Source organism: Centropristis striata, chromosome 19, assembly GCF_030273125.1.
Source record: "Centropristis striata isolate RG_2023a ecotype Rhode Island chromosome 19, C.striata_1.0, whole genome shotgun sequence".
Classification (NCBI taxonomy): domain Eukaryota; kingdom Metazoa; phylum Chordata; class Actinopteri; order Perciformes; family Serranidae; genus Centropristis; species Centropristis striata.
Window position 1 is genome coordinate 26,528,293 of NC_081535.1, and position 12,654 is coordinate 26,540,946.

The window sequence follows — 12,654 nt, forward strand, 5'->3', positions numbered from 1 at the left end:
TTGAATGCAGCCATGTTGCCAGGTTCACACACACCGGACCTTGTGTGTGTGTGTGTGTGTGTGTTTCTTATCAGCTCCACATACTGTCAATTCAGTAGTTGAACAGATTAAATTTGATCATAGAATCTGGTTATTTAGTCAGGCGCAGTTGTTTTTAATTTCAGGGAAATTCCTTTCTCTTTTGTTCTTATTTAGTTTTTAGTTTTACTTTTTGTTTGCCTTGACTTGGCAAATTGCTCCAAAACTAGCCATTTCATTATACAGAATACATGCAGTGTATGTCTTTGACTGTGAATGTAGTATTATTGATTTAATTTAACATACAGTCATGGAAAAAATGATTAGACCACCCTTGTTTTCTTCAATTTTTTGTTCATTTTAATGCCTGGTACATCTTAAGGTAACACATATAATGATGACAACAAAAATAGCTCATAAGAGTTTAATTTAAGAGCTGATATCTAGACATTTTCCATGTTTTTTTGATAATGATTTTGGTTATTATCAAGAAAACCATGTAAAATGTCTAGATTTATTAATTAAATTAAATATTCGATTTTTTATTAACTCTTATCAGCTATTTTTGTTGTTATCATTATATTTGTTACCTTTAGTTGTACCAGGCATTAAAATGAACAAGACATTGGAAAAAAACAATGGTCTAATATTTTTTTTTCCGTGACTGTATTTCCACAAGAGAAACTGAACTCTGAACTTTTTTTTTCTTTTTTTTAATTAATTTAAACAAAACACAACATAAATCACCAATGGACAAACACAGTAAAAAAGAAAAAAAAAAGAAAAAGAAGAACAACAACAAAATAACAAAACCAACCTAAATAAATAAATAAAACAACAATAATTAACTTTACAAAGACAACCTCACTGTTGTAATGAATTGCAATAGACTGCACAGGTCACAGGTTAATAAGCTTCTAATTTTGGTTTCATTAATGACACTGTGTGTGTGTGTGTGTGTATGTGTGTGTGTGTGTGTGTGTGTGTGTGTGTGTCTGTGTGTCTGTGTGCGTGTGTGTGCGTGTGCGTGTGTGTGTGCTCCAATGACTGCAATAATAATCCAGATTATTTCATTACATGTCCTAACTGTTGGTTATTAACCTCAGTGGTTCTCTGTACAATTAGCTCCCTGCTCTCCTGCCGCCTTATATCAACATCGTGACTGTTTCCAATTACAGCCAGCCCTCTAAATGAAATTAAACATTTCAATATTGCTGATATATTGCCAATATATTACCAGTATTAATTACAGGTGCTGTAGCTGTGATCTGTAATCAGAGGAGATGAATCGTGCAGCTCGGCCGTGCCTCCACCCATCACTCACTCTCTCTCTCTCTCTCTCTCTCTCTCTCTCTCTCTCTCTCTCTCTCTCTCTCTCTCTCTCTCTCTCTCTCTCTCTCTCTCTCTCTCTCCCAGAGTCATTTCTTAACAAGGTGGCCCTGCTCGCCCCCTCTCTCTTTCTCTCTGTCACACACACATACACACACACACACACACACACACACACACACACTCAGAGGGGTGTGTGGCCAGCTGTTAGGGTGTGTGTCTAATTCCTGTTGCATTGTGGGAGTCCATTATGCTGTCGTCTGGTGAATGGCTCCCATTGACTCGGCCTTGACATTATAAGCTGCCCGCTAATCTCTTCACTCCATATATTAGTAAGGCTCGATCTCTCTCTGCCGCTTCGCTCACCTTAATCTCGTTCTCTTCCTCTCCCTCTAGAAAATTGTCTGTTTAAATGTCTCTCTCCCTCTTCAGATCATTGAAATATCTCTCTTTAACCCTTAATAGGGCACTCATTGAAATACTTGCAAATTCCAAATTTCAACCCTAGAGAATATTGGAGGATATTACATACAGCAAGAATGTGTAAAACAAACATACGGACCCGGGGGAGGGGGGTAATATTTTGAGAAAAAAAGTTTATGAGATTAAAGTGGCAAATCTACAAGAAAAAAATTTGCAGATTTATGAGATTTAAAGTGGTGAATCTGCGAGAAAAAAGTTGACTTTTTTCGAGCAGATTTGCCACTTTAAATCTCAGAAATCTGCAATTTTTTCTTGTAGATTTGTTTCGGTTTGTATTTTTGACACCTCTGCCACTCTCTCTGTCCACAGTATCACCATGGGTTTGCCCCTCAACCCGCCTGCAGATTCTGCTCGCTCAGCGCGCCATGCCCTCTCTCTCATCGCTACAGCCCGGCCCCCGGCCTTCATCACCACCATTGCAAGAGAGGTAAAACTGAACTGCTCAATCATCCCGACAGCAGCTTCAAAAAGTCATCAGACACCACATACTTTTATATATCATGTATGAAGTAGATTATGTTTGATATTGACTTTTTTGTTCAAATCTAGAGCAAGTCAGTGTTTCCATGCTGACTGTAGTGGAGGATAGTAACAAAAAGAATATCACTTTGGAAGATACCCATTGATTTGTCTAACTCAGACTTCTGAAGCCTCATATTAACCCTCTGAAATTTTAATTTTCCGACAGTTCTTGTAAGGATCATTGGTTAGGAACATTTTCATTAGAAAATGTAACCAAAATGAAGATTAAAATTGTGATATTTCTGTCAAAATCACTTAAAATAAACTGTTTGGAATCACTAGATCCTGTTGAAAACAATAAATTCTGTGCTTCTCAGTGCAACTGGGAAGCCATGATTGATTTTGCTGAGATCACGTTTACACAGAGCTGAGAGGAGAGGACAGGAGAGGTTGTAAAAATGCAAATAGGTCAATATGAACAGCATGTCAACACTCACACACACTTTTTCCAATATTCATCACACTTGTGGGCACAAGTTTTGTTTATATAAATTCCATTTTATCCCCATTTTTTTAAATTAATTTATCAGAGAAATTCAACTTGCATTTTTTTCTTTTGTTTTTAATGATTTATGTCAACTGATAGTCTGCACAAAAGACATTTTTGTTTTCACACTTCTAGCCAGCTGCAGGACTTGTATAATATAGTGAAATACAAGTCCACAGTGAGCAAAATGTGAATAGAGAGAAGTAAAAAAAAAACCTGAAACTGCTTGGGGTTCAGAGGGTTAATCTAACTTTTGATTTCCAGGTTCACCGGTACAACGCAGCTCAGGCGAACTCTCAGTCGCAGCAGAACGTTCACACCACCACTCTGGCCAGAGCCAAGACTGAGATCCTGCGAGTGATCGACATCTTGATTGAGAAGATGCCTGGAGACGTTGTGGATCTGCTGGTCGAGGTAAATGTTGTTACATATCACATGTTATATTATTAGTTATAAAGATGGAATTCTCCTGAATCCCACTAAAGATAACCCAATTGCATATTCAGCTTTTATAAAATATAATGACCTCCTACTATTCCTCCTCCCCTCTCCATCTCCACTCTGTTCTCCAGGTGATGGATATCATCATGTACTGTATTGAAGGGTCTCTGGTGAAGAAGAAAGGACTTCAGGAGTGTTTCCCCGCTATTTGCAAGTAAGTATAGCTGTGTTTCGACTCAGGGGGGAAAGTGGCCACTGGGAAAGTCTCAGGCCACACCCTCTCAAAAGTTAGCTCCCAGAGGGATTTAGAGACTCCGGGGGTGACGTATGGTTTTCGCCATCGCTAACTGTGCACAACGTCAGCAGCTGAAAGCAGCATGGCTAATTATGCACAGAGTCTCCGCTGATCATAGACAGAGTGATTGTGCACAGTTAGCGATGCCGGTTAATTCACAGAGTGTCCTGTGCTTGTTGTAAACAAACCTGTAGCAGCAGCACATATCCAAATGGCTATAATTTAATGGTTTGATTCTGCAAACTGTCTTTTTAATTTAGAATTTCCATACAGAGCTAACTGTAGCTAACTGGCGCTCTTCTTAATAAGCCGGCCTCCGGCTCATTAGCGGCAATTCAAATTAGGGGCGTTTGGCGACTGAGACCCGCCTCATTCCGGGTATTGCCCGGTAGTGGAAACAGCCCTTATGTCTGTGTTAACCAGCCTGGCCATGTTTCCTTATGAGGTCACTGGGGGTGAATTGGGGAGGGGTTATGGAAAGTTGACCCCCGAGTGTCAAAGGTACAGATATCAGCCTCAGGGCATATGGCCGATACAGCTCAATCTGTTTATGTGTGTGGGTGTGCGTGTGTGTGATAATAATAGGGACATTTTTATTTTGTGGTGGCTTAATAAGTTCTGGGTCTTATATAGAGCAAACAAAAGGACATATTTTTGTAGGCCAACCCAGAAGTAGCATTGCCATGAGGTCTATTGAGAATTTGCCAATGGAATTTTTGCAATGGATTTTTGTTCATGGCAGAAAATAATCTCTGTGACAAACACACGTTTCTGATGCTGACAAGTTTTGTACAGCAGGATATTAATCATAATAAAAATAATAATAATAATAACTTTATTTATAGCACCTTTTAAAAACAGCAGTTTACAAAGTGCTTCGACAGACAGGAGTTTATCACAACGAGAATGATGCCATAAGGCTAAAAACAGTGTTTGCATTAAAGATACAGATACAGATACACAGAAAATAAAAGGTAAAAGGAGTAAAAAAGTAAAAAGGAGTGGTAAGATAGAAAGCATTACATAAAAGCAAGTCTATAAAAGTAGGTTTTGAGAATTGATTTAAAATAAGTTACTGATAATCTGTGGATTTTGAAGTGTTAATGCAGCCAACAGAAGTAAAAAGCTAACGTTATGCTGTAACAAACTACTCCATGGTTGCATGACTTCAGCGTTACTACTGTTATGCTTCGGTCTCCGACAAGTTAGCGATAGTAGCCTAATAAATTGTATATTAACATAATTTACAATCTACAAGAGTTTGCAAGAGCAAGAAAAACATGACTTGAGGCTGTGAGGCGGACTAGTGACAGAGTTCCTGTCTGTGTCCGGTGTGATGACATTAAATGTCCCCTACAATAACTGTAGCCTCATTTAGCCACCTGTTAGCAACTGTGGGAGTATTTAAATAGGTAGATGATGCCCAGTTCAATATATTAATAGTTGTCCATTTGTTCAGGTTCTACATGGTCGGTTACTGTGACCGTAGCCACCGCATCGCTGTCGGAGCTCGCCAGGGTTCAGTGGCCCTCTACGACGTCCGTACTGGAAAATGCCAGGTACGTTAAAAGCTCTGCACTGCTCATCTCAGCAGCTCTGTTGTTTGATCACAAAAGACAAAAGCTCAAATATGTAGTTGGTTTCTGATCAATGCCAAAGCTTTTGCCTGTGTGACAGTTATATCCATCCATCCATCCATCCATCCATCCATCCATCTATCCATCCATTGACTCAAAGCTCCATCATCCATCCATCCATCCATCCATTTAATCAAAGCTCCGTACATCCATACATCCATACATACATCTATCGATCCATCCATCCATTGATTCAAAGTTCCATCCATCCGTCTATCCATCCATCCATCCATCCATTGAATCAAAGCTCCATCCATCCATCCATCCATTTAATCAATGCTCCATCCATCCATCCATCCATCCATTTAATCAAAGCTCCGTACATACATACATACATACATCCATACATACATCTATCGCTCCATCCATCCATTGAATCAAAGCTCCATCCATCCATCCATCCATCCATCCATCCATCCATCCATTTAATCAAAGCTCCATCCATCCATCCATCCATCCATCACTGAACAGATCATCTAATGCGTTGATCCATCCACTTCTCCCTCTTTTTTTATCCACCTCCCCTTTCATCTGTCCAGTTGTTTCTTGCCTATCTTTAAGTTTTTCTACTTACCCATTTACGTATTAGCTCTAACGACAGGATAGTAGTGAAAGAGATGAGGAGAACAGTAACAATGGGTGTAAATAAAAGGAAATTAGGAGAGAAGAAAAGGGGAAGCAGGAGAGGGGTTTTGTTACCTCCACTTCTTTTTTTTTTCTCTGGGTAATTGATTAATGATGAAGCAATGACTCTCTTAATCACGCTTTTGTCTTTACACACATTTATGTTTGATTGTGTGTGAGATTGTGTAGTGTATGTGTTTATGTGTGCTACTTGCCTTTTGCGTTTGTGTGTATTTCTGTGTGAGTGTGTGTGTTGGTAATTTGCTGCGTATTGATTTGCAGTAACCTGAGCAGTCTAGTCTGGTGGAGGGGGTCATTTATATCTGATAACAGCACTGGCCCCTGTTCACCCGACATTTAGTTTGATTGTGTGTGTGTGTCTGTGTGTCTGTGTGTGTATGTGTGTGTGTGTGTGTGTCTGTGAGTGTTCATGTGTGTGTTCGTGTGCAAGGCGCAAAGACAGGAGACGCTTTTCCTTCAAACATTATTTGCCGTAATTAACATTTAATAGAGCGTGTGTGTGTTTGTGTGTGTGTATGTGTGTGTGTGTGTGTGTGCGTGTGCGTGCAACGTGCGTGTATGCTGGAACCACTTCAAACATTTCATTTCAAATGTAAGATAAAACTACCATCTTCATTAATAGGGCTGCATATCTTTTATATTTTATTAGTTCAGATCTTATTGATTCTTATACTTTTTTTTGTTCTTACTGACTCATGTTTCCAAACCCTGGGCATTTTTTCCAGCTAAGAACGAGCCAAAATATGTTGGAAGAAACAGTTTAGGCAGATTTTTCTAACCAGCTTTTCTTTAACACAAAGATTGCCAAGATTCTTCCAACCCTTATTTCCAGTACAAGCACCACAACATGTAATTCATTGTTAATGTTCACAAGAACATTAATAGTGTATTTGTTGGATGAAGTTACTTGCCATTATGGTAAATAAACAAAATATTCCATAGCATAAAGCAGGATAGGCAACCTTTTGTATGCCCAGTGCCAAATGTTTATACATTTTTATGCGCTTCAAGTTAGTTACTGCTGCTGCAAGGCTCTGGTCCAAATGGACCAAATTGCCTTACAGTGCTAAAACACAACTAATATATACGTTGTAGCCCATTATATTAAATATATACAGTGTCTCTGATACTTAATATTTGGATTGTGCTGTAAGAGAGACTTAATTAATTATTATTATATATTTTTTTACACACAAGCTAATCGTGCTGTTCCAACGAGCGCTCCAGTGCCATCATATCCCCTTCAGAAGCTTTGTAATCAAGTCTTAAACTGCAGTTGACCAATCATAGGTTTTTAGGTTATACATTGAAATTTTCAGTTAGTCATTTAGCTGATGCTTTTCATCCAAAGCGACTTACAGAAAAAGGCAAACAATCAAGGTATAGTGCGATAATTGCGATAAGAGCTATTAGTGCAGTAATAAGTGCTAGTGGGGATTCTTTAAGCAGTAGAATTGTCGTGTGGTGCTAGGAGAGAAGATGCTCTCTGAAGAGCTGGGTCTTCAGGAGGTTTCTAAAGGTAGAGAGGGACGCTCCTGCTCTGGTAGGAACTGGTAGTGGTTCCACCAACAGGGAACAAGAAACACAAAGAGTTTGGATTGCCTTAGGGGAAGGCTGTGGCTCAGTTGGTAGAGCAGTCAACCACCGATCGGAGGGTTGGTGGTTCGATCCCTGACCATGGCAGCCTACATGTTGAAGTATCCTTGAGTAAGATACTGAACCCCTAATTGCTCCTGATGCTGCTTTCATCGGTGTGTGAATGAATTCCCAATGGTGGCAGGTGGCACCAGTGTACCCTGGTAGCCTCGGCCACCAGTATGAATGTGTGTGTGAACGGGTTAATGAGTGCAGTCTGTAGTGAAAATAGCTTTGAGTGGTTGCAAAGTGACTAGAAAAGCGCTATATAAGTGCAGGTCCATTTTCCATTACCATTACCATGCCTTGGGCGAACAGGTAGCAGAGCCAGGTGTTGTTCAATGGAAGAGCACAACAGTTGTGAGGTAGCGTATGCCTGTATCAGGGCGTTCAGGTAGATGCAGCAACTTTGTAGGCCAGCATTAGAGATTTGAATTTGATGACGGCTGCAAGCCAGTGGTGTGGGTTATATAATGAACATCATACTGCATTGAAGAAGACTTAAATCAGTTGAGTCTCAATCTCTACTGATTGAGACCATAAACTCAATTGATATAATTTAATCTAGTTAATAAACCAACTGAAAAGTCAGGTCTCACAGACTTCTATGCAATTGTACACATTTTTCCAACCAGTGGAGTAGCCCCTGCTGGTCATTAGATGGAATGCAGGTTAAGGCACCTTCACATTGACTTCCCTGTTCAGGGGACCAGAGTTTGACACTTCCGTGATCCGTAATAGACTTGGTATTGTGAAGCACCTTCCTGTAGAATGGTCAATGACATCTTTTACTGCAGTCAAGGCTAACATCAAAACTTCAACATGTCGCCAAAACAAGTAACATCTTACAGTTTCTGTATTTTGTGCTGTTAAATTGAATAAAGTTTTAACCACATTTTTAGGCAAAACGTCTTAACAAAACTTTGCTTGAAAACCCAAATTAATTCTTGGCACCCAGTGCTTTTACTTTTACTTTTATTTATCAGTGATACTTTATCCAAAATCTACTTAACATTTACCCCCTAAAAGACCTAAAAGGTGGTTTTACAAACTACAAACTGTCCTCCTTTAGCGAGAGCAGCAGCTGTCAGTTTGTCTGCAAGACAGTGAAAATAATTCCAGCAGGGAGCAGTTTTAAATGTGAAAATAAAGTTGTAACACAGCCATAGAAACTTGTCACACACCCTCGGAAATGTTGGGATAAATAGAAACATAAATCCGGGTAAAAATCAGTTTAATACAACCTTCACCTTAATACAAACAATCACTGAATCTGTACAGATTTATTGCTCAATGAAACTCTTTGATTTCCACATAATTTAATTCAATGAGCGAAGGGATGAGAAGGAAGCCAAGGGAGAAGAGGAAGGAGATGAGAGGAGATTTTTTGTTCAAAATCCATTTGTGTGTGTGTGTGTGTGTGTGTATGTGTGTGTCCAACTGTAGCTAGCTAGTCCCTGCATGACCATCTGCCACAGCTTTGATCAGCCTCCGTGAACAGCCCTTTGTCAGCTGCATTACTCTGTGTGTGTGTGTGTGTGTGTGTGTGTGTGTGTGTGTGTGTGTGTGTGTGTGTGTGTGTGTGTGTGTGTGTGTGTGTGTGTGTGTGTGTGTGTGTGTGTGTGTGTGTGTGTGTGTGTGTGTGTGTGTGTGTGTGTGTGTGTGTGTGTGTGTGTGTGTGTGTGTGTGTCCAGCTGCTTGCTCTGCTTCTTTAACAGACTCTACTGAGTCTACTAATTGAACACAAAGAAACAATCTGACTGATCTTTCTCTCTCTGTCTGCATCTGTTTCTTTCTGTGAGCACTGACACCAGAGAAAGGTCTCTGTAGCTGAAGGTGTCGCTCTGCCTCCCACTGCACCGTCCATCGGAAGCCAGCCGGCATAGGAAGCTATAAGCTAAAGAATTACATGTGCTTAAAATAGATTAATACGTGATTCAAGAGGTTAAATGTGGCCCTACCATACATACCTATGGCCCAGCGTCTGGTATCTGTTTTTATCACCACCAGAATTCTAAGTGATTCTAACTTACCTTGTTGTCTTTACTATCAACATCCAGCAGCATCAGCAACTTGGAGGGAACATATCTAACAGTTGCTACAGTCTCTGAAGGCTGTCTCAGTGGCATCTATGACCCTGAGGTCTAGTTACATATACACAGGTGTGTGTGTGTGACTGAGAAAGTCAAGTCAGTTTTATTTATGTAGCCCAAAATCACAAATCACAGATTTTGGGCTGTACATGGTAAGACACCCTCTGTCCTTTGACCCTCACATCAGCCAGGGAAAAACTCCTTAAACCCTTTATCAGGCGAAGAACCGTATTTGGTAACTTCAGCGGAAATCCAAAATAAAAAATAAAAATATTTTGAGAGAAGTGGCAAATCTACAAGAAAAAAAGTCGCAGATTTAAGAGATTTAAAGCGGCGCGAAAAAAGTCACAGATTTACAATAAAAAAGTGGGAAAAAAGCAACTTTTTTCTCACAGATTCACCACTTCAAATCTCATAAATCTGCACATTTTTTCTCGCAGATTTGCCACTTTAATCTCATAAACTTATTTCTCAAAATATTACCCCCCTCCCCCGGGTCCGTATGTTTTGTTTTTACACATTCTAGCAGTATGTAATATCCTCCAATATTCTCTAGGGTTGAAATTTGGAATTTGCAAGTATTTCAATGAGTGCCCTGTTAAGGGTTAAAAGACCCTTTTCACAGGGGAAAAAAGAAGACACCTCAGGCAGGGCGACAGAGGAGGGATCCCCCTCCTAAGATGAACAGACATGCAATAGACTAAGTGTGTGACTGAGCGATCACACTTTGTTTGGGGGCGGGGCTGCACAAGGCCAGTGTTTCAATCCTAATCACCAAAGAAGATCTCTAGTCATCAATACCTGAGTTCGGGTAAGAGTGTAATCTTGAGTCTCCAGTGTTCAAGTCCAAGTCACCAAGAAGAGTTGTCATTACCTAAGTTTGAGTCCAAGTCACAAAAATCAAGCTTCTAGTGCGACTTGAGTCCAGAACTCGAGTGCTTTATCCCTGAAATATCTTAAGGAGAGGTCAGACAGCCAGGTAATTGTGGTAACAAAAAAGCACATGGCTACTTATTATGCAGATTGATGCCATTGTGTGTCCCTTTCCCCCTGCTCCCAGTGCCACTGTGGACCTCAGCAACCCACCTGACCCGTCTTAATAAGCTATGATAACACCAAGGTTATTATAGTTCATGAAAACTAAAGAAATAACGAAAACTAGAATTGAAAAACATTTTCGTTAACTGAAATAGTTTAGTTAGTTGCAAAACTAACTAAAATTATAGTGAAAATGTCCTTTGTTTTCATCTTTGTCAACTTTTTTCATACGTAAACCTTTTTGGTTGATATGAAATCTATTTAATCTATCTGGTTTTATGACTTCATAAACTTATTGGGGCTGAGATGGATCAGACAAAGGAAATAAACGGAACATTTATTGTGACTTTTTTGAATCTGGCACACAACAAATATCCCATTACAAAACAACTAAAACCAACACTAAAACTAATAAAAACTAAACTAAAACTAAGCATTTTCCAAAAAATAAAAACTAATTAAAACTAGTAAACTCCCCTCTAAAAACTAATTAAAACTAACTGAATTTGAAAAAAAAAAATCACAACGAAATTAAAACTAAAACTAAAACTAATGAAAAATCCAAAACTATTATAACCTTGGTTCACACTGCAGGCCTTGATGCTCAATTCCCATTTTTTGCTCAAATCCGATTTTTATTCTTTTGACTGTTCACATTAGTTTTTTTAAATGTGGCCTATATCAGACTCCAGTGGGAACTGATCACGGCCCCGAAATTGACCTGCATGCGCAGGAGAGCAATGGTTTTAACTTAGCATTTTAAGAATGCCGTGGCTCCTTTAAGAGGCAGGGTGTGTGTGTGCGTCTGTGGAGCGATTGGACAAGCGTGAGAGTGAGCAGGTGATATGCAGCAGGAGCAGGCGGCAATCTCCATGTCTGAGCATGGAGGTCAACCAGGAAGTGCATTAAGCCTGCAATCTTCCGAAAATTCCAGCAGGGGGCGCTAAGTTTGGCTGCAAAAAAAATCTGCCCATTCATTTCAGTGCAAAATTTGAAAACTTCTCACTTGATATATTACCTCAGAAAAAACCCCCACTATGGTCTCAATCACTAGTAAAAAATCTTCTTCAAGACAATTTGATGTCAATAGATCTAATAATGGCCCCATTTAGAAGATAAAGAATCGTATGATTTGGGGCGTCGCTAGCTTTGATTGACAGGTCACTGACAAGGAGAGGCGTCATCAGGAGAGAAGCAAAGCAATGTGTATCCACAGCAACGTGTCAATTAAGTTATATATACACACACACACAGGAAAGATGAGATATAATAGGTCAACACATTAGTAAACAATTTCACACGCGTACCCCTATTTGAGTGTGGTTTAATAAATACACAATCTATGAACGATGTGACTTTGTGTGACAACAGCCTTTTATTGGTTAAAATAATTCTTATTCTAAGAGGAGGAGGGGTTTAAGAGCTGTCAGTCTTAGTCACAGGGGATGGAAATAAGATGGGATGAGCCTTCTGTATGACTAACACACACTCACACACACATACACTCACATACACACGCACACACACAGTGGAGTACCCCAGGCGTCAGGTGTATTGAAGTACAGAGTGCTGTAAATGGTTTCAGTGTGCTTCACTGCTCTCTGATAGGCTGATTGATTTGGTAGGCAGTCCACCGTGACACACACACACACACACACACACACACACACACACGCACACACACGAACACACACGAACACAGGCTGATCAAAATATATATGAAAGCATCAATATTTGATGCACATTAAACAGCTCTGCTCTGCAACCTGTTTCTCTCTGTACGTACATGGTTTTTTTCAGTTACTTTTTTTCCCACCAGGTTGTCTTCATCTCGGCCTTAAATGGTGTAAATACAGTAAAATGCTGTAAATCAAAATTAAATTAAATCACAGAGCTCCTATGATTTACTCTTGGAGTGAATGCTGTTCTTGCAGCCCTGCACGCTGATTGTACAACACTTTTCTTGTAACTGTCAAGTGCAAAATTGGTTTTATATTTCACACTAAGTGGAGGCATTGCATGGAGCCTGGA

General features: G+C 39.7%; 1 protein-coding gene across 3 annotated transcripts in view; it reads left to right on the forward strand.

The window, feature by feature from the left end:
- The window catches only part of LOC131992044 (WD repeat-containing protein 7), a 162,745-nt gene that overhangs the window by 134,203 nt on the left and 15,888 nt on the right, over positions 1–12,654 (forward strand). For all 3 annotated transcript variants that reach the window (XM_059357387.1, XM_059357388.1, XM_059357389.1), the window contains 4 exons: positions 2,140–2,257; positions 3,104–3,253; positions 3,412–3,494; positions 5,035–5,134. In XM_059357387.1, coding sequence (XP_059213370.1) covers positions 2,140–2,257; positions 3,104–3,253; positions 3,412–3,494; positions 5,035–5,134 — 451 coding nt within the window. The remainder of the gene's footprint in view (positions 1–2,139; positions 2,258–3,103; positions 3,254–3,411; positions 3,495–5,034; positions 5,135–12,654) is intronic.